Below are 25,772 nucleotides of genomic sequence, written 5' to 3' on the forward strand. Positions count from 1 at the left end.
CGCGTAGTATCAAGTCATTTTTTTCTCGTGAAATCCATTTACGTTCAAATCATGCTTCTCTGAATACTGGTTAGGTGTTCCCACCCACAGTGGACCGCACTGTACGTATTTTGTCGTACTTTATACCACATCCCTTAGGCTACATTTCACATTCATATACGTGTAGTGTCGTTGAGCGCAAATACGGGTGGGAAGAAACGGAGTGGACAGGACAGAACGTCTGTCCTGTCCACTCCGTTTCTTCCCACCCGTATTTCTGCTCAACGACACTACATAATGCACCAACTGGCCCCAACAGTGCGCTTCTGAACTTCATATACGTGATTTCTATTGCGGATAATATTCGCATATTTGCCTAAGCTTGTATATCATACCTCTAACGTTAATACTATGCAAGCTCGAACATGTCGCACCCTTTTTTTAGTTTGTTTGACCACATTACAGGTAATGCTTGTTTATTTATGGGATCCCGATTTTATGAAAGCCAGAAATGTTGTCCTGTTCATTAAGCGTCTCATCTCAGTAATGTTGGCATGACGCTCTGGCGTCCAATAATGCGTATTAATTCGAACAAAACCGTAATTTTTTCTCTTAGACTTCCTTACACAAAGCCTAATTTGAGCTAACCTGATTTCGCCCTGGAAAGCAGTCCGGCGGTTAACGCTCTTAGGTAGAACAGAGATTGAATGGGTCCCCTGACTTGCGGCATCATTCTAAATACACACTGTAAGAAAACGAGAAAACATTGGAAGACATGAGAGCGCATTCCCCACTGGCCTCTCTTTTAGCTTTACATTGTAAACAATATCTCTAAGACATCATGGTTGGTTCACATAGTTCTTATGGACACTTATATAGCCTAAGAACTCTGTCACTCCTGTCCCGGCAGGTTCTACATTCTCTTACAATGACTGAAGTAGGCAAAACTGCCTTACAGCTTCGGCGAAGTCTTTTCTTCAACTGAGCCTTAGAAACATCAAAATACAGAATTTTATAGGCTTAGGACCAATTCATAATATATCATCAACGTTTCTTAACCTTCTAGATTCAAGAAAATTCCCGCGAGACAGTGAGGAATAATAAGAAGTAATCTCTCTGCTGTTTAATAATAGGACTTTTCCTTCTACTCTAATCAAAATTCTTTAAATTTGGGGTTGTTACGTAGCAGAAATAAATTTCTTGCCCTGCAAGTATTTAACAAGGCACAGACCGCGGTATAAGGCTCCCTTCTACGACCAACGCTTTCATTTTTTTCTGCAACGCGGAAACAACACGATTAAGATCAAGAATAAAGATATCAGCATTTTCTGGCACTTCATTAATATGACTGCTTACCGTGAAAATTCTTATAACTTCCACTGTCGCATTTTCCTGAAATTGAAACGTCGGACGTTAGAGATCACACCAGTAAAAAATGTTGCATCGGTCCTTTTCTGCGAATAAAATGAAAAGAAAACTAGAAATGTAAGAAATTAGGCTAGCATAATGAAAGACCAGCGTCAGCTGAGAGAAACTCACTGAAGGCCTGCGACAATGTATAAATGCAATGTTTAGCTACAGTCTTCACAAAGTGACTCAGTTGAGCTTGCAGAGACCGAGCTCACAAATCGTTTCGTTCTCAAGTAATGTTTGCCATTTGCCGGCAGCCTTCTCTAATGATATTTCAAACATCATAACTCGCAGGCACATACTCTTACCGACAATTATATTGTATATTATACAATTATACTATTAGACAATTATATTGACAATTGTATTGTATATTGTAAGAAAGAAGAAGAAGAACATAGATTTTATTGAAAATAATGCTCGGGCAAGTATCTTTTTTTTGTCTGTATGTGAGTGGCGAGCCCAAGCAGCACCTCCTAGATAGCACAAGACATGCGCACTCTGATCCATGACGTCGTGCTACATGGCTCGACTGACATGGAATCTGATGACGATGCTCCCGATGAAGCCGTGGTGATTGTCGCGTCACCACTTTCATCACACCGGGCTTGGCCGCGGAAATTTCGGGCCTAGTAGCATGACGTCATAAAGCAGAGTGCACAGGTCTTGTGCCATCTAGGTAGGTATGGCCCAACGCCCACATTCACAAAAAACTCTTGCACTGGAAACTTTCACAATAACAAACGGCAACCTTTCATAGCGCTGGGCATTAGTGAAGGCAGCAGACCAATCACAACCAATGCTTACGAACCAAAAGCTTTGGGAATTTGTCAGAAGTTTTGTGAATAACTTTGTGAAGACTCAATGCCTGTGGCCGTGGTTAGGGCTTGTTCTGCAGGAATTCATGGCAACTTTCGTAATTATGTACAGGAGTTAAAGTTTCACCAACCACTCTTCAGGGGCTTCCAGTGCAAGTTGTCTACGCATTGCTTACTGCGTTCTTTTGTATAATCAAGTTGATACGTTTTCTAGTCTACCTGCGGTGATCTTTTGAAGATCACCTCCAAGCACCATCCTCACGAGCGTTAATGAGCTCTAGCTTGTTTTTGGGCTACGTGCACGTATAAAGTGTGCCCTTGGTGCACGTGGTAGCAGAGTAGTCAACACGAACGTGAGAAGACGGGAGAGGTTCTCGCTGAAAGCGCACGTTGCAGGAGATGGTGTAAAAGTTACAACTCACAGGTCGGTCCAGGCAGTAGTCGGGAGTCAGGCCGAGACACTTGAAAAACAAGATGGAAGAAAAAGTGAAATTAAAGAATGGTATTTACGGCGAGCTCTGTGACATTGGCAACCAATGTTACGTCGTGTATGGGACGCTCTCTTTCGCGAGGTAACAAGACCATGATTTGAAAGGTTACTTCAAATATGAATCGAAACAGTTTGAGCTGGTAACACGGGGGCCCCCAAGTCTTTTGCCTTCTTTGTAACACACCTGATTCACCGATGTTTCAGCTTCTAAGGAATCTGCTTCCTAAAAACCAATATGTTGAAAATCATTTGCACCAGTGCTTAGCAAGAGTTAATAGTTCGAGAGGGCTAATTACCAGTTAAAGAAAACGTTTCCTGCTGCAAACACTGACACGAGGATTCGGTTCTGTTCACGTCAGTGTTTTCGGCCGGCAACATTTTCTTTCAATGTGCAGCCCAGAAGCGCAGCCAAACACTACTTTCAAGCTAATTAGCAGGTTCTCCTAAGTTCCATTTTCACCAGTGTTATATCGTAAGTTCACTTCAGATTAAGAATGCAGTGCACCAAACAATACAGTACGTGAACTATTGGGTAACAAGTAGTGCAAATGAGCGTCGCCCTTGCCATTCGTTCTAGAGTTGTTTACTCACCGTTCCCAAGGCGAGTACATTGGGTAGTTGTGTTTCGGTACACTGGCCTGAAATTGTACACGTGTCACTCTAAAATGAAGGGTAAAACAAATAAAGGGCAACAGCTACATAAAACCAACAAACAATGGGATCTAAGAAAACACTCAGCAAGTTATTTGTTTATTTCAAAATAATAAGTAATACTGGAAAGGCAAATCACAGTGACGACAATTTGCGGTGGTGGGAGTTACGCCAACATGTGCAAGACAAGGTGCCAAGAAACATGCAGTGTAATGAAACTATGTTTTCCTCTCTTGCTGTTGTTCGGCCTAAATTGCTGTTTGCTGTTAGAACGTGGCAACTAGACGAAACTTTGGCCCTTCCCGCAGTATCAGTCATGCAACTTAGCACATACGTAAGGGCGAACGCAAATTAATACAAAGCTAAATCTGAGACTGAGCGCGTCGGGCTGATGATGAGTTTATGCATTTATTCATTTAGTTAGTTTACTTCTTTTAGTTACTCGTGGCACTCGAGATGTTTGAAATTTTTCTTTCTAACTATCGAGCAACACTTCATGTTCAATAGGCCGATTCGAAGGAAATGGGGCACAATGAAAAACGCAAGAACAACGGCGGATCATTTTATTCCCACGTGCTTGAAGACGCCTTGTTCTGTACTACACAGGCTCAGCTTTGTCGTCATGCTAATGCTCGCACATGCTTAATTAGCTAGAACAATGTACCAATTGCTCGGGCGTTAAATAGGTAGAGAAAACAGACTCAAACGATGGACGATGAATGTCTAGTAACGATGGTCACACAGTCTGCCCCACGTCAACGTTCGTTCATTATGTGTGAAGAAAGTGGTTAAATCGAGCTCGGCTCATTAGACTTTTCGACTAATTTGAACTCACTGGAACTACCGGCGAGAAGCCATAAACTGCGACGGACAGCTTCTTCATTTGGATAATTCGGCTACCCCTCACTATGCGCCACAGTAGTTATAAAGATTGAAAACAAAATAATTTAAGCAGTCCGCGCTACTGGTTCGCTAATTAAGCCACAAAGCAATGATGGTAGCGACTTCTTTTGCAGTAATCATGACGAGTTGCGCTGTGCCCATTTGACAATTTTGTCAGCAGTCACCATAGTTTTTAGGCCTTTAGGCAACAAACCAACGACGACGTGTACGGGTATTGTATTACTGTGTTGAAGTATTCTGTCGATGACGAAATAGTTAAGGCAATACGAAATATTTGAATCGCGTAAATTTTTCTGCGTTTTGTTATTTCGACCTTTTGAATAATTCAACCTCACTTTGTCGTCTCGCAAGTGTCTACGAGTACTTAACGGGAGTAGAGCGCAATGAAAACGACCTGCAATCTGTGATGAAGGTTCACAGTAACGTGCTGTCAAGGCTTACAAAGTGGCAGGCAAGTATCAACTACCATCACAGCATCATCTCATCGCCAGCACAACGCATGCTGCCACTCTTTTGCGGAAACTCTCCTTGCTTTATCAAAGTTCAGGGTCAGACATAACTGGACTTTGTTGCCCTGGAATTTAGGCAAACATTATTAGCACTCTGCTTCTCGGAGGATGGCGATGTCCTACACCACAACAAGCTTAATTTAGCCATTAAACAAGCTGTGATAAGACAGCCGCTCGAGTGAGCACCTTGTGGAACTTAAACGCGTGTTCACTTTTCTCGACATTACTTCGAGTGTCACTACAACATTTTGCCGGCATAGAAGTCCCCAAGTTTTACTTGACCAAGCGGATTCATCCGTATGTTGCCTGTAATGCATCTCGAATAGAGTAGTGAGAAAGTTTGATTGTAAGATATAGTTCTTGTAGTGCCATCCATATCACAATGAAGTTTAGTTGAATCTCTCCACGTGTCAAAGTACGACAGCGCAGTACATTGTGCGCAAAGTTGTCTACCTCATTGGTTATAAAAATTACGCGCCTAACTTCTTGTCGTTGGCTTTTTTCTCTCGTAAAAAACCACGCATATTTCTGTCTCCTCAAGCATTCGAGCACTTCGGTTCTCACCTTTTACATTCTTCGAGGTGAGCAATAAGAACAGCGCGAAGCTCCAAATTGCAGTAGGCTTCGACATCATCTTCGTAGCGACAATTCTGCAAGCGCATCGGTTTCTTCCTTCTATACCTGCAAAGTGGCAGATGATAAAAAAGCTCCACAATGGGCCAGCCTGTGGCGAAAGCTTGCGCAAGCCTTTCTGATCGGCTGGTGTTCGCCACTCGGGTTCCCTTTAAAAGTTTTTTTCCACGCTTGAGTTTTAGTGAGTTGTTTACGGCACGGGCTGCCACAGAAGCTGTCATGTCCACCATATCAGCGCTGTTTACTTTGGCACGTGGCCACGGCGCCCATGCCTTGTAGCTACGTCCTTTGCCCTTCGTTGTCGATCGCGACGACAGCTGAATGCAACACATGATTGTGTAGCCCGCGTCGCGTCAGTTTTCAACGACAAAAAGGAGAGTGTCGCATAGCTCCGCCGCTGTCGCACAAGTCCGCGATGTTGGAAGTTTCCGTGCCCACTGTTTGCGGCCTTGTAAGAGTGGAACAGGCCGTTGTTTGCGCCGCAAGTGCAAGATTACTATTAATAGGATGCAAAATCTGAGAGGGTCGGCTTGTCCCGTTGCCCAATCTAGGCAAATCTTTCCTGGACATGGCGTCTCATCGCCCCCTTTATACTGTGCAGTTTCCTGGGTAAAGTGATGGAGAGGATCGTGATGACTCATCTGGAGCCCTAGAGATATACGTTCACGCTTTGGCTGGGTTTCGGAGCGGATGGACGTCTATAGACAGCATAAAGAACCTTGTGTTTCTGTACAACATTATGGTATAGGCGCACACGATAATGTTAATGATCTTGTTTTATCTGCCAACCATGGCATGTATGGTAATGGCGCATACGATAACACTATGGTAATGGCGCATACGATAATATAACACATGAAGTCATCCTCGAAACATTGGGGGATGTTGAATCAGGAGGCCACTTCTACTGGTGGATACAGAGAAATTTGAAGTGGAGATCGTTCTTCTTGCAAGCAGGGGATGGTGCAAAACTGCACCATTGCAACTGCCATGGCGTGCCCCTTGGGGAAATCTTGAGCCCCACTCTCTTTAGCCTTGCGCTCATCGGCTTTGTTGGTGCACTTCCTTGGTCTCTTCAAGTGTCGATGCATGCAGTCTGCATCTGGGCATCTGGGGTTACGCGCCTCCGGGTGCGTGCAAAGCTTCAGAAAGCGGCCGCAGTGACGTCTGGGTACCCCCGAGGACGAGGACAGGAGCTGTCATCTGAGAAGTGCTGACTGCTTGCCTTCACACGAGATAAAATGATACCAATTAGACCAATGAGACAATAATTAATGGACAGGCGATCAGTTGTGAGAAGACCCACCGCCTTCTGGGGGTAATAATGGATCGTGGTCGGTGCTGCAGCGCTCGCGTCTCTTATTTGAAACAGAGACTCGCCATGATCACCCACGTCTTAGGCTTTCTAGCGGAAAAGTCGTGAAGTGCATCTCTACAGCAGGGCTTTAACCATACGCCATACTGTTCCTCGGTTTCCTGGGCTACAGCTTGTCTGTGATGGGCGGAAACTGCAAAACGAACATTCATGCGGTCGAGTCGCTCCAAGCTCAGTTTCCGAGACTATGGCTTGGCTTTCCGAGGTGTGCATCTTCGGCGGCGACTGTGGCCATCGCGCACGATCGCACAATCACGACATACATAAGCGTCGGCGTTTTGAGGACGCACATCAGATCTCTAAAACGAAGTGTTCGAATGAATTGCCCGCGAAACCCTTCAGAATGTGTCCAACCTTGCTGATATTGGCCATAACAACGGTTATCGGTCTGTTATCTTGTACAAAGCCATCCTGAATGTACGACATGTGTGACCCCTCCGACGTCCGAGCACAGTATGTAAGTTTTCCTTTCGTAGACAGTTGACAACCAACAGGCTTTCTGAACTAGTCAGTGAGCGTCTGTATGCGCAAGCGCCAGTTTGTGAGGTCATTCTCCTGATCCCCGTACCGCACGCTGGCGCCGTCCCTCGTAAGCAGGAACTGACACTCGCCAACGTCAGCGTAACTTCACACCTGTTTTGATTGATATCACTCGTGATGTTGCGCGCTATTACTTAGCTACACAGCTGTAACGTCGATGTCTCAGTTTTCTTGAATTTGGCAACCTTCAACTTTTTTTGTAAAAAAATGATGTCCATAGTATGACGAAGCAATTCTGCAGAAGTTCCCAAATTAAAGAAAGGTTCATGAAGGGAAAACTTGTCCTCCACCCGACTGCCACCACGAAGCTAGAAAAGAAACCATGTAGGGGCTTTAGCTAGCTTTGTAGGAAAAATATGAAAAGAAAATCTTCTGCTTGCAAGGGGTACATTACAATCGCAATCGATAATCGTGGATCCATCGCCAGGCCAGCGGCCGAACGCTGGCCTATGAGGAAACGCTTGTACGTAAAAGAAGTTTTCTGAGTACAGTCCCAGGGCAATTACAGTGTAAGCTCATTGTATGTCATGGCAGCTGATAAGAGTTAGCGTTAATGAATGGCGATGATGCGAAGCCCGAGAAACGATATCTGTGCGCCGCGCCATATTCACAAAAAAACCTCCTATGCTAGATCTGTGAAAAAAATATGCCACGGTCTGTAGAAACGTTGGACCTGTTATTGGAGACTACGGCTACCCAATGGCAAATAACTCTTACGAAAGCAAAGGTTTGTAAAGGTTTGTCGATCCAGTCCAAGCTCATTCGAACTCTGTCGTGCACTGCAAGTGTCGTAAGTTCAAGAGCCATAGAATGGCATGAAACAGCCAGGCATGCAGCCATGAATTGTAATCCTGAAGCAGTCGCGTATCAGGCGTATCAGACCAACATATTGTTGTGCTACATCATCGGCAGCACGCGCATGTTGCGCAGGGATTAAGAGGTCGAAACCACACAGCTTTACATTCATAAGCGCTGATTTCCAGTGGCGATCATTGGCGTGAGCTCTTACAAACCTTTGCAGCGTAAGTACTTTTTTTGTGAATGTGGGCCGGCAAATTATATTTCGTGCAGTCTCACCCTGTAAGCTTCTGACGCTGACTGTGCGTGAAGTCAGCGCTTAGGAATCGACCTGCTAGCTCCAAGACCGTTCCCGCCAGCTCCGCTAGCTGTACCTTCATAAATAGAAGGCACACAACGGAATCCTTTGTTTCCATCCCGTTTATTGACGGTCAGTGCAACGAGCACTGCAGCCGCTCCTCTTTAGCACAACCAGACGGACTGGCGAACGGGGGAGGGGGGGGGTCAATATATTTCTACCGGTCTCACGTTGGCCATGCCACGTGACACTACCGCAATAGCTAGCCATTACCATCCAATAGGAGCAACCCAAAATATTCGTCGCCCAATGGGAAGCCCTCACCGCATTACTATCCGATCTGAGCTGCGGTCCCCTGTCAACGTCGCAGCGACCAGCCGTTCGTCCTCACTGCAAAGAGCCTTCGCCACTAGCCCATCTGTCTTTGTTCCCTTCCTATCGCGGCCGCTATTTTCCAAAAATAAACGCAGTGCAGATCCTTGAAGTGAGACAGCATTACTGGGTAAGTTACTGACAGTAATGTCGGCGGGTAAGTTACTGAAGGTAACTTACCATTGACAGTGACAGTGACATTACTGTCACCATTATCCATTATTAGTTACTGAAGGTAACTTACCCGCCGCTACCTAATCTACGAGGGCGAATCAGAGAGCATTTTCCCCTATATTTCTTTAGCCAAATTGCTGCTGTCCATTCCCAGCGTGGACCCAGCGGTGGACCTTTATCCATTATCCATTCCATATTCATTCCCAGCGGTGGACCTTTATTGGACAGGCCCGGCCTTATCTGCCGGTAGCTCCGCGGCACGGCACTGCTGTCAGTTGTTGAAGATGGAAATTGTGATTCACACGTCCACGGCGTACGTGCAATGAAGTGTGATTCGTTTTCTATGGAGCGAGGGACAAACGCCCACCGAAATTCACACGCAAAGGCAACCCACGTTAGGGGAATGGTGTCTCGCTTTGAGAAGTGGGAGGTGGAGGTGTTGCGAGTTCGCGAAAGGCTACGAAGACTTGCCTAACAATGAGCTTTCGGGGAGTCCGCGTGCCTCGCTGACTGACAATTGACGACAGAGGCACCTCAAATCTTGTGCGGCGATGGGACATATGTTTGAACCTGTGTGAGGACTACGTGGAAAAATAGTGTAAGGTACGTTATATCTGTAATTACCTGTACGTACCTTACTTTAGCTAATAAAAAGTAGGGGCAAAGACTTTCTGATTCACCTTGGTGTATTCAAGTAGACAGTGTTCCAATTACAGTAATTGTCGACACTAGAGCCCGAATCTCATTAATGAGCATCGATCCGTGTAATCGACTCCGAATAGTTCTTGAATCGGCTGACCAGTGCGCACTACAATTTTCAGATTGTAGCTCACTAGCCGCTCTTGGGCCGCGTACCATTCTTCAGAGCATTGCAGACCACCAGATCAGACTCGTATTTGCCATGCTCAAACGCTGCCGTCATGGCTTGATTCTCGGCCTCCATTTTCTGTTGACATACTCTACTCTCACTGACTGTTGGCGAAGGAAGCCGGCCAATTATAAAACGATTTTGTGAAACAACACCTTCGTGAACTTGAGGCGGGTTCAGTATTCACACTAAAGCTCTGACGGTAGGTCTGTTCGCAGAAGCCGATTGCTGGAAATCGTAATATCCAACAAATTGGTAGCGAACACAATCAGCCAATGTCAAACAGCACTTACGAACGGTGGGCTGTGTGAATTCGGATCTAGCATCTTTATTGACAAAACCCATTTGCGACAGAACTGGTCGTCGAGGCATCTGCCAGTCATTCGGTACTTCTCTCCGCTTTTCCTTTCCCCAGTGCAAGGTAGCCAGCCGGCCTCAGTCCTGTTTAGCCTCCCTGCCTTTTATTTATGCGTTTGCTCTCTCTCTCCCTCCCCCTCGCCTCTCTCTCTCTCTCTCTCTCTGTCTCTCTGTTATTCGACATATTCGCGAACGTTGCCCATGAATGGAATAGCAGCTTTAACAAATTAAAAGAGCTTGCAGGATGGGGATCCTGGGCCCGTATTTCCGAAGCCGTTCTCACTCTTCGCCAACTCGTAAGCATGAAAAGATGAAGTAATCCGAAACGAAGTCGAAGACAGACGTAGAAATACGTAGACAAGAGAAATGCTCACTTCCAACTATTTATTATCTTTGAAGGTTTGCGTGAACGTCTGTACTTTGTCCACCAAAGAAAACATTGTTTCATTAAGAGGATTAAGAAATTTCTTGTCATTGCCAAGCAAACAAACCATTGTTTTACGAATGCTTTTATAATTTCATGTGCTGTTTTATGTGCAGTCTCGCCTTGAAACTTGACTATCTGAAGTAATGGTTGGCACACCGCAATTTTGGCGATGCAAAACTAGGTGGGCCCATTTGCTACTATTCCTTAGACATAACTTTTGCGTGGCTTTACCTAAATGCAGTTGTTTTATTTTGTCTACAATCTATAACAGTAAGCAGCCAGTCTTCGAAATAAAATATTTGTAAGCGAATATTTCCTTTGCGTCCATTTAACTTTTGAAAAGATAGATTCCAATATGCCTAGCATGAAGCAAAGTAAGAACGAGTTCTAAGCAATAAGGATTGCGAGCATAATATTAGCAAATTCAGGTGGCTAATAACAAACCTTTCTTGAAGAAGAAAATATTTGTGTGTCCGTCTCTTGGACCCGTGTCCTGAAAATACTTGTTACGCAGGGGTCGCTTCAAGAACAGGCATCTGTTAGCAATGGTGGCAAACACGTTATTACTCACGGTGGCGGGGAAACCACAATCATTTCTTAACAACTGTGCAATATACAAATTGAATTCAGTCCCTAGCCAAAAGTCCTTGGCCACAGAAAATGGTTTTACAACTTGAACTATGGTGTGCAAACTTACCCGGTGGAGGTATGACAGCTCTACGGAAGCCCGCGCGGAAGCAGCGGGGGTTGTCACCTGCCGAGTGTTAGTTAGCGCTATGCTTCGGTAATAGATGGCGCGAATGTGGCTTCGCTACAGTTGGCGCGAAAATAGGATTTTTGCCAGCTTTCAGAGTTGCTTGACCACGAAAACTAACATATGTTAAACAGCCTTGGAAAACTTGACATGTGTGTCTGAGGCACGACGCCAACTTCACTTTTTCGGGAAGGAAGGTGAGAGGGGAGAAATGGTGCTTGGAAGTTCTGTTTTTACGTTTACTGCTACAGTAGTCAAAAAGCAGGCACTGAATTTGCTGTGTTCGCTCAGCCGTCCTTTCTGCTACACCGTCGGCGTCATAGGGCCACGTCCTGATCCTCCCATTCACCTCATCCGTATAGACAAGAAAAAAAAAATTTGCCCACCGTTACGTATCTAACTCTTCTTTATTAGGCAATTTGAACGGAGTAACCGGGCCTCCTAAACACTGCGCTTTGGCACAGTTTGCGAGGTTGACAACTTGAACGTAGTTTTATGCACCTCGCGTACTCCTGTGGGTGTGGCGGCTGTGAGCGCATTTCAGAGCCCAGAACAGTCAATGCTGCAGCGGACAAAGTTGACGCTGTGCGCATCGCAAAACAAAGTTCTTGAGAATGTAGCCGTGCCCATATGGCGTAAATATCTACTGCTGCCGCAATAACTGATATCGTGGAGAGATCAGTTGCGCCTCTTAGTGGTAGTGCGGGTGTTTTCGTTGTTGCGTTTTGAATTTTAGCGGCCCATTATTGCTTACTCTCCAACTGCTGTGGTGTTACTCTATTTTGAACACTTTGGTTCCAACATTAAACTGTTAGTGCAGTGGGCGTGTTGCGGCCACCTCGTGTTGTATTTCATATATTATATTTATTATATTTTGTTACCAGATTCTTCACCACTCTTCCAGAGTGGCAAGTTGGCCTGCCAATTGTTGTAAGGTTTCTCCATTCTTAGCCTTTTATTCAAATACTAGATTGTTTGAGCAGTGGGTACGTTCACCAACGGTTGTATATTACGTGTTATAATTGATTATATTGGAGTACCTTATTCTTGACCAATCCTTCGGATTCGGTATCACTCATTGAGTCATAATGCTCTAGATCGACGATTACATCTTCGTGTTTTGAGTGTATTGCTCCTATTCCGCAGAATAGCCTACCGTGGGCGAAAGCTCTCTCAAGCTCCGACTCTCAAATGTTTCTTCATTAGTTGATTTTCTTGTAGAGAAGCAAAAGTAACAAAGACAGACAGACGGACGGACAGACAGACAGGCAGACAGACAGACCGACATAGATAGATAGATAGATAGATAGATAGATAGATAGATAGATAGATAGATAGATAGATAGATAGATAGATAGATAGATAGATAGATAGATAGATAGATAGATAGATAGACTGATAGATAGATAGATAGATAGATAGATAGATAGATAGATAGATAGATAGATAGATAGATAGATAGATAGATAGATAGATAGATAGATAGATAGATAGATAGATAGATAGATAGATAGATAGATAGATAGATAGATAGATAGATAGATAGATAGATAGATAGATAGATAGATAGATAGATAGATAGATAGATAGATAGATAGATAGATAGATAGATAGATAGATAGATAGATAGATAGATAGATAGATAGATAGATAGATTCCAGCAGTTCAAATGCTTCGTGATATACGCATAGAAACACAACACCATTCGCTATGCACATAAGCTGCCTCAAAACTAGTAATGTCTATACGTGAAGTAACAAACTCGAAGAGTCCACAATTGCATCTGGCGGTTTCATGTAACAGGCTGGAAGCACAAAATATAAAAAGAATTATAACAAAAAAATCGTGATAAATCAAATTTTAATGTTGCATAATGAGATCCAAGAGAAAAAAATCACTTGGCGCTGCAAGCGACTTTCGCTCTGTAAAATACACGGCGAAGAAACGGCAGTAGCTGGATTCATGGGGTGGTTTTCACTCGCCTGTAACGAAACAAACAAATAAGATTAATAAAACACTTTCAAAATTCGCCAGAATAGATGATAGCATAAAGAACACACACGATAGAAAGTGCCAAAAATAATTTTAGCATAGATAAGACTTTAATATAGTTTTACTGCTTGATAAAACGTCGGAACAAAATAGCTTGTCGTTGACTTTTTACATCAGAAGTGCGTGTTCTTCGTGTCCTTCATGAAGAGGAAAAGATGCCCTTGTTCTGACATGCGACGTCACTATAGCGACAAAGCGCGTGGGTTCCAGATAGGTCTTACAATACAACGCAGAAAAGACAACGATGGAGTGTCATCTGTCCATTCACGTTCTCAAAGAATGTGATGTATGTTGACTCAGGTGAATGCGTTTATTACCAGTCGCGTCGACCGTTGTCACACATGTGATGACGTCTTAATAGAGAAAGAATATCACACACGAAGATGAATGCCTTATCAAGGGAAGCTTATGTGTAGTTTAGCACGTTATGACCATATATTTTTGATATAGCATTGAGAACACTTCTAACAAGGTGTTCTGTCATGTTCAACAGGAGTATTCCAAGAATTCAGCGCCGAATACAACTAGCGCAAATCTTGTACACATGCCAATGCGAATCTCCACGTACTCAGTTTCTGCACCGGCATGAACGTCCTCCTTATTTCTGGAGGCAATGGGGCTGTTTTTTTGTTGACGCACTTTGCTTGCCTTTAAATTAATTTAATTGCCTCGGTCAGGTACAATGTATCTTAACTGCAGCACGCACATCTTCCCTGAAAGAACAAGAAGCATTGCCAGTATAGGGCCAACATCAGACTCCATTTGACTTGCCTACATACGACTACGTTGGGCTCACTCAAGTCGACGTTAACTCGTTTTTCAGAGCTTCATACTTTGCATTTAGCGCTCTGCTCAGGATTACTGAAAGGTTCCCCGGGCGAGATGCCAGGATAATTCATTTCCAAATCTTCTTTTTGCAAGCTCTATGGTACTAAAGTTCAGCTTAGCCTCATTTTATTTCCTTTCAGTGAGGCGAGGGCGCCAGACCGAGGAACTTGCACATATTGAAGTTCGGCACGCAGATGCGCTTACACTTAATAGACGTTGTTGTTCATAGTACAGCACTGTGAGTGCTCGGGCCTACCCGAAAACCCGAGCCCTGCCCGGTCGCGTAATGAAGCTTTAACGGCGGTCTTGGACCGGGCTCTAGCCAAGACTGGGCCTGAAGTTTTGGGCTTCAGGTCGGGCCCGGGCTTGAAGCGGTGGGCACGGGTCGGGTCTGGCTTGTTCTTTGGCACACTTCTAATTAGTTTTAACATAGTTTGCGTACACACACATGTTTCAGAAATTTTATCAGAAACAAGCGTTCTTTTTATGTGGAACAAAGCACTTGGAGAAGTTTTATCTGGAATACCAGATTTGTTTTGCTTGTTGCCGCTTGATTTAGGCAGACCGGAAGAGAAGTAAGTGGATCAGCCACTCGTTCAAGTTAACATTTTTTGGTCTCACAGCAAAGACATTCCCGTGTGGCACCTTATGTCGCTATTTTCTCTGTTCTCTTATTTGCATTTATCATATTATTTTATATTCTAAATATTATTTTATAATCGCACTGATAACTGTAATATGACAATTATTGTTTATCGCTGCAAGAGGGATGTGAGGGTTCGAAAGCGGGGAATTTTCGTCAGAACTGTCGCCATGCACAAAACGAAAGCTCTGCTCGAAGTCTCTCAGGTTCACTAGCGGAATATTTTCCCATGGCTCTGTCACGGCTCCCGGTTGTCATGGCTGTTAATTGTCGCAGCCGAGTGAACGCGTGCAGTAGTCTTAGTCAACTATAGGCTGCGAGAGCTCCATGGGACCCCCATGACAGTGTTACAATATGCATGAATATACTGCCATTAAACAAGGCGTGTGCCGCAATTCTTTTGTCAGGCTTGAACGACCCAGTTAGGGGATGGCCCCTTACCTGGAACCGTAAACACCCAATCGGTAGACAGTGCGAAGCTTAGTGGGGCTGTTGTCACCTAACTTCTTCCAAACGAACGCCAAGAATAGCTCGAAGTCTCACAAGTACATGCGGTGCACGAAGACTTCTCTAAATCAAGAACAGGGGACAAAATTTTAGTCGCGGGTAAAAAACGCCGCAAATTTCAATAGGGAAATGTTCGGGGAACAAGAAGCTTCGTTAAATATAGGTTCCTTGTATCCAAGTGCAAGCGCTCTGCAACAAAGCCTATAATTCATTCTTGGTTTCTTTTGCTATGGCAACCTCCTACCAGTGTAAGGACACGTGCGACAAATCATTTTGCCAGCTGTAATATCTGCTCGAAAACGCACTTAACGATCCCCACCGCAGTATTTCCAGAAAGCACAGTACGCCGCAGCTGAATAAACGCTCCTCGTAGCCTTTATGTCTTTTCATATTTATCCACCTTGGGGCCTCCAGTAAAATAAACAACTTTATTGAACTTTATAAACAACTTTATGCTTTATTGATGGTTAGGAACATTGTTTTGAGCTTGTTCTTTATTTAAACGTATGCTGTTCTGTGTGGTGTATGGGTGATTTCAATGAATGCATGCGCTGTTCGCTTCACTTTGCTGAGCGCTTGTGGCCTCTCCCTTAAGGGGGTATGAGCCGTTGCATTCCTTGCTGGCTTACGAGGGTATGAGCCATTGCTGTTGATGGTAATTGTGGCACGACTTCACTAGAGTGAGTGAGTGAATAAACTTTATTGCAGGTCCGGCGAGGACGCGAACTCGTCGCGCACCCGGCTAGTCCCACGTCGAGACCGGAAGGTCTAGCCCACCGGCCCGGTCGCGGGCACGCCGGACGGCCAGGATTTGCTTTTCTAGAGCGGGGCTACGCAGAAGCGAGTCCCACTCCTCCTTGATGAACTTGGGGTATGTCGACCCGCACTCCGAGAGCATGTGATGTAGAGTGGAGGTCTGGCCGCAGGACGGGCAGGCGTCGTCGCGATACACGTCGGGGTAAGCCTCGTGGAGAGCGGACAGACACGGATATGTGCTGATCTGTAGAAGCCTAAGCGAAACGGCTTGCGCCCTATTCAACTTGGGGGGGGGGGGGTGGAAAGACCCTTCTGGACATGTAGAAATATTTGATCATCTCGTTGTGAGTAGCGGAGCGTCCCTGTGACCGTAGAGAGGACGGCAGTCAGTGCTCTTTATAGAGGAAGCGCGGTCGGTGAGGTCACGCGCAGCCTCGTGGGCAGACTCATTGAGGTTCGTGGGAGCACCCTCTACCGATCGTACGTGAGCGGGAAACCAGTGAATTGAATGGTTTGTGAGAGCATGCGGACTCGAGCCGTTAAGAAGACGAACAGCTTCCTTGGCGATGCAACCCTTCTGAAAAGCCCTAACTGCCGTTTTCGAATCACTATAGATTTCGGACCCACGACCGTCTAGCAGGGCGAGGGCGATGGCGACTTGCTCGGCGACTTCGGGGTCTGAAGTGCGAATCGAGGCGCTATTGGAAATCTTTCCGCTCGAGTCGACCACAACGACGGCAAAGGTCTTCCCGTCACTGTACTCCGCGGCGTCGACGAAACTTGCTCTAATGTCGTGTTGCTTGATCTGTTTGAGGATGGCTGCTGCTCTGGCCTTGCGTCTGCCCTCGTTGTGGACGGGATGGACGTTTCGGGGCACAGGGGCCACTACGAACTTGTCTCGAATGCACCTAGGGATCTGGGTACTGACAATCGGGAATTCCGCAGGGTGGTAACCCAGCTCTTCGAGGATGCGTTTACCTGCCGCTGTGGTGGTCAGGCGACTGAGTTGCGCGCGTTCTTGGGCTTCGGCAATCTCCTCGGCGGTGTTATGTACCCCCAGCTTCAAGAGATCCTCGGTATGGGTCCTGATGGGCGGCCCAAGAGCCCTCTTGACTATTTTGCGGATAAGAACGTTGAGATTGTCTCGCTCCGCTTTGAGCCAGTTGTGCATAGAAATCGTGTACGTGAAGTGGCAGAGTACGAAGGCATTGATCAGCCTGAGAAGATTGTTTTGCTTCATGCCTCGATGCCGGTTTGCGATTCTGCGAACGAGGCGGAAAGCGTTGTCCGTCTTTGCGATGATCTTGCGGAGAGCAGTTCCGTTCCCGCCATTGAATTCGACAAACATTCCCAGGACCCGAATAACGTACGTCGACACTTGACTAGACGCCATGTTCTCTTTTTTTTCAAGGCCATCACGCTAAGAGTCACTCTAGGCTTTCGCCTTTAAAATGTCGCTCCCCTGTTACCGTTGCCTGTTACCGTGTGTACTTATCCTCGCTGTCTGCGCAATTTGTGCATAAAGTGTGCGTTTGTGCTATGTAAGTGGGACTGATTTAGAGCGTCGCCATTTACCATCCTAGGATCTTAGCATCCAGGCCAGTACTTCTAGCGTCAAATAAAAAACAAATCTTGATAACATCCACATTTCGGCTCGTTCGTTGATCATCTTGAATTTCAAATAGAACAACAGGAGACAGAGAGAAGCGTACATGAGTGTATAAAGCAGACTTTCGACTTCTTAATTGCGACAGAACAGGCACGTATAAACAGACAAAATAAAAAGCAAATAAGCACAAGAAAATGACACTGATATGTATCATTTCATGTTACTCCCGTCGGTAATATGATTGCTGATCATTTACATTGTGTGGGTTTCTGTGTTCTATTTCTTTCTTCATATATATGTATGCTCTTTCGCAATACAGAAGCTTTGAATGCCAGTGCTTCGTGCATAATTTACTTCTGTCCTTATCCAGTGTTGCGCTGTTCAAAATTTGATATTAATGAAGATTGAGGACGAGATGTTACAGCGCGAACGGACTGTACAAGAAGGGAACACGAAAGCAACCTAGACAGGCGCTGTCTGCGTCGCTTTCGTATTCATTTTCTGTCCCGCGCGTTCGCGCTGCCATATCTCGTACTCAAGAATTATGCTGCAGCTGGCCAACGAAATAATTCTTGAAGTAAATATTTATTTTTACGCGCAAGAGCAACTGACCTGCTCCAGCGATCGGCGAATGTTTGTTCGAAGCAGCGAGAGAAGCGGAGGAGGAAGGCACCTGAAGGGAAAGCAACGCCACCTGAGGGAAAGCCTAGGTGACGTCGAGCGAAGTGGGAAAGGCGAAACGAGGCGAAGCGTCGCGGAGGAGGGTGGTACGTGGAGGCGCGCTGGGTTGAATCCTCTGGTAGTTGCTACAGGTTTTGTTTGCGATACGAACGTACCGGGTTCGTCTCGTGATAACATCGTCCTCGCGCGCCGAACGCTTTGTGTGCAGGTGAAAGCGTGCGACGGTGAGCCAATGATAGTGGCTGAATCTCGCGTGCGCAAGGGAGGGAAGGGGGAGGAAGCGCGCATGGCATCGGGGGAGGACAGGAAGAGTGGTGTTGTACTTCGGCTGTGCGCGGTTGCACGAGCTTCATCTTCAAAGCGATCTTCTTTTGGGACGGTCTAGGTCGGCCGATGTCTCGTAGCTTGGCGTGCGCTGTGTTCTCGCCGCTCAGTTTGCGTTGAAGCGATAGACGGCACGAAGGTCACTTCGCTCGCTGCTGCTGCCGTGATTCCTCACGCCAGTGTTTTGACAGCGAGCGTCTGTGATCATCGAGTGTGATGTGTTCATGTTTGCCCGTGGACGTTGACACCATGTTTGTTAATTTAGTTAGTAAGCGAGTGTTTCTGAGGGGGCGTTCTACTCCGGCGGCTGCTGCGTATGACGCGGCCGCGCGAGCCCTGTCTTGAACACGATCTGCGATGGGATCAATGTAGGCGTCTAGGCGCACCGAGGGCCAATAGCGTAAGCGCGCTATAGCACCCATACGCTTGGGCGTCACCCGCGTTCGCGAAGTGGAACGTCACTGTAACTTTTTTTCGCTCGCTCCCCCGCGGAGCGGCACTTACATCCGACGATCCTCCTGAGAATCTTCAGAACCGGCTTGAGCAATCTACGCAGGAATCCGAAGTAGGGCAGTTGGCGGACCTTCTCGGCCAGAACGGACGAGACTTCGCAGAGGATTTCCGAGAGGACGCTCGAAGGGGCGTCGCCGACAATCGTGAGCAGAATGCACTGCAAGTGGCAAGAAAAAAACGGAACCTGGTTGAAGCCACGCAGTAAGTTAGCCCAATTACGGGGTGTTCTAGATGAAATGCGCTAATAGAAAAAATAAACAGGAAAAAAATTACACGCAAATCTGAAGCTCACATTTGTATGCATCTGAAACGAAGCTTTAATGAAGTGCGTAATGAAATGCTACACAAGAAACGGTGATGCGCATAATTCTGTTTATTTTCATCCTCTGCAACGTGTAACCTCCTGCAACGTTTATTTAAGTTCATGCACCGCAAAAGGTGCCAACAATTATATCACGCAATTTCCATATTCATGCGCTGCACCGTTCACAAGCTATGCTGAAATTCAAGCAACATGGCAGGCGGATGCACAATGTGAGACGCAGTAAAGTCACATGATCGAACGCTTTGTAAAGTGCTCGTTGAATGGAATAATGTAAATCACATGGGCATGTAAAAACATCACAACAATGTTTTTTTTATAATATTGTGCCATATAGGTGTGGCTTGCTAAATCATATCACTGTTGTGCAATTCTACGTCTTGCATACACAGGCTTGCACTTATGTTTATTTTTGTTCGGTGTTTCCACATTATTATAATTCTATGATGTTTAATCAATATCTATTGTAATCTGCTAAATCTGTGTCTAGTAATAATGCTGTTCTAGTATTATTTTAAAAATTTCGGTACTTCATGCTTGATATTTTTAAACAACATGTCACTACTTCGCAGCCCAGTAGGCAGTGGCTTTTCTCCCAGCATCAATCACGTACAGCACATCAAAATAAACATTGAATTCAAATTCAAGTATGACACATATCTCTTGTGTCACAGTGGCACATCTCCATTGCGAAGAACGGGCGTAGTGGGAAGCTCAGGCTTAATTTAGGCCTTTGAACTTTAGGCCCTCTGGTACTTCTGCCACCCAATATTCGAGTAATTAGTGTGTTCCCTAACCGCTCCCGCCGGAATGCTACGGCCTCCACCGAGAGCTGGAACTCGTGCTCGCCAGCAAGACACCACCGCTCCCTTTTGTTCTTGGCCGTTCGTTCCTCACTAAATTTGCGTCATTGTCACCAAAAATTCGGCAAACTACAGGAATGCCACCTTTAAAAATACCACTGCCATACGTATTTAAATAAGCGAATTGCTCTTCGGTCATCGCTTTCTTTCATCACACTCTCAAATATCTTACGTTTCCCGCTCCTTTAGGGCAGAACAGCAGGCTAGAGTTTGCTTCTTTGGGCCGACACGCTGCTTTCCTGTCAGTAAATTATCAGTCTGTCTTTCTCTGCCTGTCTAAAGGGAAGAAGCGGTACTTCGTATTGCACATGTAGTACTCCTAACAGGCTGCTTACCTTGACTTGGTTCATCAGAGAAGATACCAGAAATTCCTGCAAAGAAACAGCATTACTCATCGTTCATGACACACACGGGGAGTCGGAAGCATCGGTGCCTACACTTACTGATTTGATAAGTTCCATATATAGATACATATAAATATCATCTGCACCGGTGCACATACTAAATAAGCTACTGTCGTGAAGCCCTCGCAGGCCCAAGAATAATCCTGTTAGAACTAGGGACTGCACTGCGAAATGCCAGGTTAGTGTCACTATAACTATCGAGATGTCATACGGGGTTCGATCTATGCGGATACGCTGCTGTAGAATAATTATAATCACCACTATTTCCCAAGGCTGCTCGTTACCGTCAAGTCTACCCAAGTAGCACTCGGATTGGGGCTCACGTAGGCACCAGCTTGGGCGAACGTGCCCTGGCATTGGAGCAACACTGGCCCCGCACGCGGCGCACTCTGACATGTTCTCATACAATATCAAGGGAGTCAAATGTCAATTTACTTCCCTTCATTATAATGCGAAATTACGGTTCGATACGTTTAGAGCAACTTTAGCATGCATTACTTCTGGACATAGGGAAGTACCAAGGCTCCAATCTGGAAAAGATAAACGCTAAAATTGCGCACGACGAAATCTTGTTTTCTTTTTTCTTTCTAAAGGGCTACCACAATCTTGTTCCTGAATTGAGAAGCGTTCGGCTGCGTCTCGATGTTTCCCGCTATTAAAACACTTTACAATTGCAAACTCGAGAGGGCATGTGACGTTGAGGAAGTAAGTGTACTATCTGAACGCATCAGAGGTTTTTACCCGGTGCTTTCGTCTTGGCCACGTCCACGTTTTAAATACAGTATTTGGATTGCTGTCAGTTCAAGGGTTATCACTCATCACTTCTCTTGCAAATTTTGACCGCTAATTATGTGACAGGGAATCATACGACGCGTCCAGTGTACTATATATATATATATATATATATATATATATATATATATATATATATATATATATATATATATATATATATATATATATATAGGGGGTTTCCTCAAAGTTCAGCACGCAGGACCCGACTGTACTCTGACGAAAGCTGGTCCAGCAGCCGTAAACGTTTAGTAAATAAGTCTTCCGAAAAGTTCGTTGTCTCTTTCCTAAGTGTATATATATATATATATATATATATATATATATATGTGTGTGTGTGTGTGTGTGTGTGTGTGAAAAGGTATCGTTTTGCAGAAAAAGGTATCGCAAGGTAGCTAATCAAATTGCTCACCTGAATAGGCTCCTTTCCTCTGCAAACTTGAGTGCTTCCGTTCATGCACTGCGGAGGAATTAAAGCCAGTTTAATAGTATACGCGCAGCAAGACATCGCATTAGAGAGCATCTTTCTCTTTTTTTTTTTGTGAAGCATCTTTCGGTTTGGCGAACATAGTTTGCTAAAGCCGCGTGCAGCAAAAACAGGTCACACTATTATCGTTCACACCTTTTCAAACCCACTATCCACATGGCTTACTTTGGTATTGTTGTGTAGAAGAAGAACGTGATTACTTCATCGTTCAAAGGTCGACTACGCACGTGACGATAATTATGGCACTGATGATGGCTTCACAATACAAAGGATGCCGCATTTTTAATCGCTATTTTTCCGCTGACGTACCTTTGCGAACCTTCTTGGAAATGTCAAGCTCAAGTTGCCACTGCAGAACAGCCCGCCTAGAGCCATATTTTTGCAAGTGAAAGGACTCAGTACACTCGCGAGGCTGTCGTCTCCTGCAAAATAGGCGTTTGTACAACAGTACACGTTTGAAAGTATTATTAATGCTGGACACATCGCACCTGAGAAAATGTTGTCAACGACCCAATGAAATAGTTAGGCGTATCTAGCGACACAAGTTTACAGGAAATGTTAAGCTCAATTCGTACTTCTAAAGAAATATGGCGTATTCTAGCACTTGCTCTCAGAATTTTCCTTTATTTTGTTGGGATCCAATAGCTTTACAGATATTAAAGAAATAGAAAAACAACAAAACCAGAGTATCAGGTGTGCGAATGTGTAACCCCTTAACACAAATACACGCCTCAATCTTGTAAGCAGTAATGGATCGTCTACCAGGAAGGGAACATTTTATACATTATAACTCGAATTCGACTTTATTGATGAGTGTACCCAATTGTGAAAATGTGGGGATTAGAGAAAGAATTATGATTTTTCCTATTCGATATTCAAAACTTTTCACTTCAGTGCTTCGTTACGAAACAATGCTGTAATATTTGCGTTCATAGTTCCTGTACTCAAGCTTTGTATTGTGCCTATTCGGCATTCTTTTCATCCCGAAGGTATAAGACATACTAATTTTTTTCTTTAGATATTACTTACCTTGCTTGAGTTGGAGAAACCATGTGTTACTTATGGAGGACGAGCGCGGAGTTGCCCATTTGTACGCGCAAACATCTGAGCCCGTATTCACAGAAAACGTTCTTACGCTAGAATTGTTGGCTAGAGGAAATGTCGGTAAATCATGCTTGCGTATTAGTGAAGGGGACTGGACCGTGGCATAGCAGCATTTACCAACCAACTGACTGCTGTGAATTGTGCCTCTGGACACGTACGCACATAAGCTTTCCTACGCTGCAGTGTTGTCTGTAAGAAGAAATAGCCAATCGTGGCCCGCATTCACAAAAAAAATGATTTTAGTTCATATGTTCTGCTCGCGTTGCACGAGCCTCAATCGCTAATTATTATACCTAACATCCATATTAGCTGGTAATCCAACCTTGTGAACAATTCTAGCGTAAAAAAGAACTTTGTGAAGGAGGGCCTTATAGGATAGACTGTTTTCCGAGGAGCATTCTTAGCGAACAGATATGCTATGGCTGTTCGGTGGATGCTCCTAGCGTGAGTGAAAATGCAGCACACATTACCTTCTGAACTGAATCTCCTGAACGCCGCAACGATGATGTCCTTGACTGCAGCAAGTACGCACTGCAGGCTCAGGGATGTGCTGAGTACCCGGATTGTGCACTGTAACAAAGACGTTCGGTTCGGTATCGCTCACTCCGGTCAGCACGCGTAGCCTGTTAACTCAAATCGAAACTTGATTTGCTGCCCTGACAGGTGACGTTACAAACATTATTTGGCCTGACTTCTCAACGACAGACCGCTGCACATAGCAGCACCTTTCTCACGCTTAACTAGGCGACGGGCGACCACATAACTTGAGGCGACGCTTTAGTTCAGGCCCAGCTTCGACGTGACCTATTCAAATACATGTAAAACGCAAAAACACTTTTCTAGGATAATCCCTGAACCGATTTTGATGACATTTTTAGCAATTGAGAGACAAAGGTAAATTCTAGTGACTGCTGGAAGCGGAATTTCGATTTGGGGCCTGAATTTCATTACATGAATTTTCAAAAATTCGTATGTCCAAAAAATATAGAAGCACAAAGTTTACACATTCATAGCTCTGCATCATGAACAGATATCGCAGTTCTGTAAACGGTATCCTATAGATCTCTCAAAGCGGACAAATTTCATATGTCGATTTATATCTTACGTGGATTTGTTACGCTGTGTACAAGGGTTCTGCAAAAGCTGTATTTCCATATTGCTGCATTTTTGAATATATTTGTGTAACATCAATTTATTTTGCTTTAGATGTGCTAGGAGGTGCAGTTACAAAATTGTGCTGTCATTTTTCCTTGCTGAGTTAGAGTTGTAAACTTGATGGTTTCCTTTTCTGAAAATTTTCTATATTCGACACTCTTTACTAAAAAAATTGACGACCCAAATCTAAAATTAGAGACCAACAGTCACTAGATCTTATGTTTTTCTTTTAAATTCAACAAACCTCGTCAAATTTGGCTCAGTGGTTGCCGAGGAAAATGTTTTCTCCGAGCACCCGAGCTAAAGCTTCCTCTTAAGCAGTGTTTTGTAATCTGTACATTCTTCTACGCTGTTTCCATAAATTCGAACCATGTAAACGAACATTGTTGTGCAAGTGTCTCTCAGTCCAGCATGTTGTGCACTAAGCATTTCGGGCTCGTATTTCTCCCCTGAACTTTTTAAAGCGAACAACTATTGAAATTTACACTATTTCGTCTTTATTTTTTCTATCTTGTACTGCATTTGACGTGCCACATGATCGTTCTTATTACTGCGTGCTCCTATTTGTTTACTCTTGGTGCTTTCGTTTTGTTTTGTTTTGTTTGTAAAGTTGCCCTTGTCATTATTCTGCCTTATGTTCATGCACAAATGCAGTTAGCTGAAGGAACAGTGGGCGGCCGTCAAGCCCTACGATGGCTTTTATACCACGGCCCTCAACATCTGTATTATCCTTATCGTAATGTTGAAATGACGTGATTTGACTTTATTTCAGTTGCGCGTTTTCATACTTTCTTAGATAAAGCAGCAGTTGGAATAATTGAAAAAGAAGGCCTAGAACATATTGTATTTCCGCTAGCGTAATACCGCTTCAGTATTTTATATCAGTCAAACAAAAAAGTACGCGACAATAAAACAGCTAGCACGATAAGATTCATGTGATAGGTTTCCAATGCTGCTTACTACATTATGCTTTAGAAATAGTGCCTTGGCGTCATCTCTAGAGGTTGTCCTTTGCGAAACGCACGGAGTAGGTCACTCATCTAAGCTCATCGAGTAGATTAAAGTAACTCCACTAAGGTGAAGTAAAGTGTATTTATTAAAGCTGTTTTAGTTCGCGCGTCCAGTTTAGCACTTTTTTTTTGTTTTTTCCTGCCCGTAAGAGCACGGTACTTACCGTGACCACGCTTCCAGCGATCTCGTAGACATCCTAGTGAATAAAATTAAAGAAATTGCATTCAGTGTGATCCTCACGAAGCTTCGAAAGCGCTCACAAACCAATACGGAACATGCGACTCATACCAAGAAGAGGCATACCGCAACTCACGTTGTCAGTAGTGCAAGCGTCAAGAGTGCGTCCAAGGCACTGCAAAAAGTAA

General features: G+C 44.6%; 2 protein-coding genes across 4 annotated transcripts in view; both read right to left on the bottom strand.

Annotated features, from left to right (window-relative positions):
* The window catches only part of LOC142589729 (uncharacterized), a 28,336-nt gene extending 16,963 nt beyond the window's left edge, over positions 1-11,373 (bottom strand). Inside the window, exons 1-6 of one of the 2 annotated variants that reach the window (XM_075701292.1) lie at positions 11,300-11,373; positions 5,325-5,441; positions 3,289-3,335; positions 2,630-2,668; positions 1,336-1,371; positions 628-724 (exon numbers count right to left, since the gene is read on the bottom strand). In XM_075701292.1, coding sequence (XP_075557407.1) covers positions 628-724; positions 1,336-1,371; positions 2,630-2,668; positions 3,289-3,335; positions 5,325-5,394 — 289 coding nt within the window. In that variant the 5' untranslated portion in view covers positions 5,395-5,441; positions 11,300-11,373. Of the gene's footprint in view, positions 1-627; positions 725-1,335; positions 1,372-2,629; positions 2,669-3,288; positions 3,336-5,324; positions 5,577-11,299 lie in introns of those variants that run through there. The other variant, XR_012829918.1, reaches the window with a different exon arrangement.
* A 1,826-nt stretch (positions 11,374-13,199) lies between these two features.
* Positions 13,200-25,772, bottom strand: part of LOC142589728 (uncharacterized) — a 28,139-nt gene continuing 15,566 nt past the window's right edge. Inside the window, exons 8-15 of one of the 2 annotated variants that reach the window (XM_075701290.1) lie at positions 25,721-25,759; positions 25,571-25,603; positions 23,712-23,811; positions 22,447-22,559; positions 22,063-22,110; positions 20,790-20,825; positions 19,261-19,426; positions 13,200-13,338 (exon numbers count right to left, since the gene is read on the bottom strand). In XM_075701290.1, the coding sequence (XP_075557405.1) occupies positions 13,331-13,338; positions 19,261-19,426; positions 20,790-20,825; positions 22,063-22,110; positions 22,447-22,559; positions 23,712-23,811; positions 25,571-25,603; positions 25,721-25,759 (543 nt within the window). In that variant the 3' untranslated portion in view covers positions 13,200-13,330. Of the gene's footprint in view, positions 13,339-19,260; positions 19,427-20,789; positions 20,826-22,062; positions 22,111-22,446; positions 22,560-23,711; positions 23,812-25,570; positions 25,604-25,710; positions 25,760-25,772 lie in introns of both variants that reach the window. The other variant, XM_075701291.1, reaches the window with a different exon arrangement.

The sequence above is a fragment of the Dermacentor variabilis genome, chromosome 8 (assembly GCF_050947875.1).
Source record: "Dermacentor variabilis isolate Ectoservices chromosome 8, ASM5094787v1, whole genome shotgun sequence".
NCBI classification, from domain to species: domain Eukaryota; kingdom Metazoa; phylum Arthropoda; class Arachnida; order Ixodida; family Ixodidae; genus Dermacentor; species Dermacentor variabilis.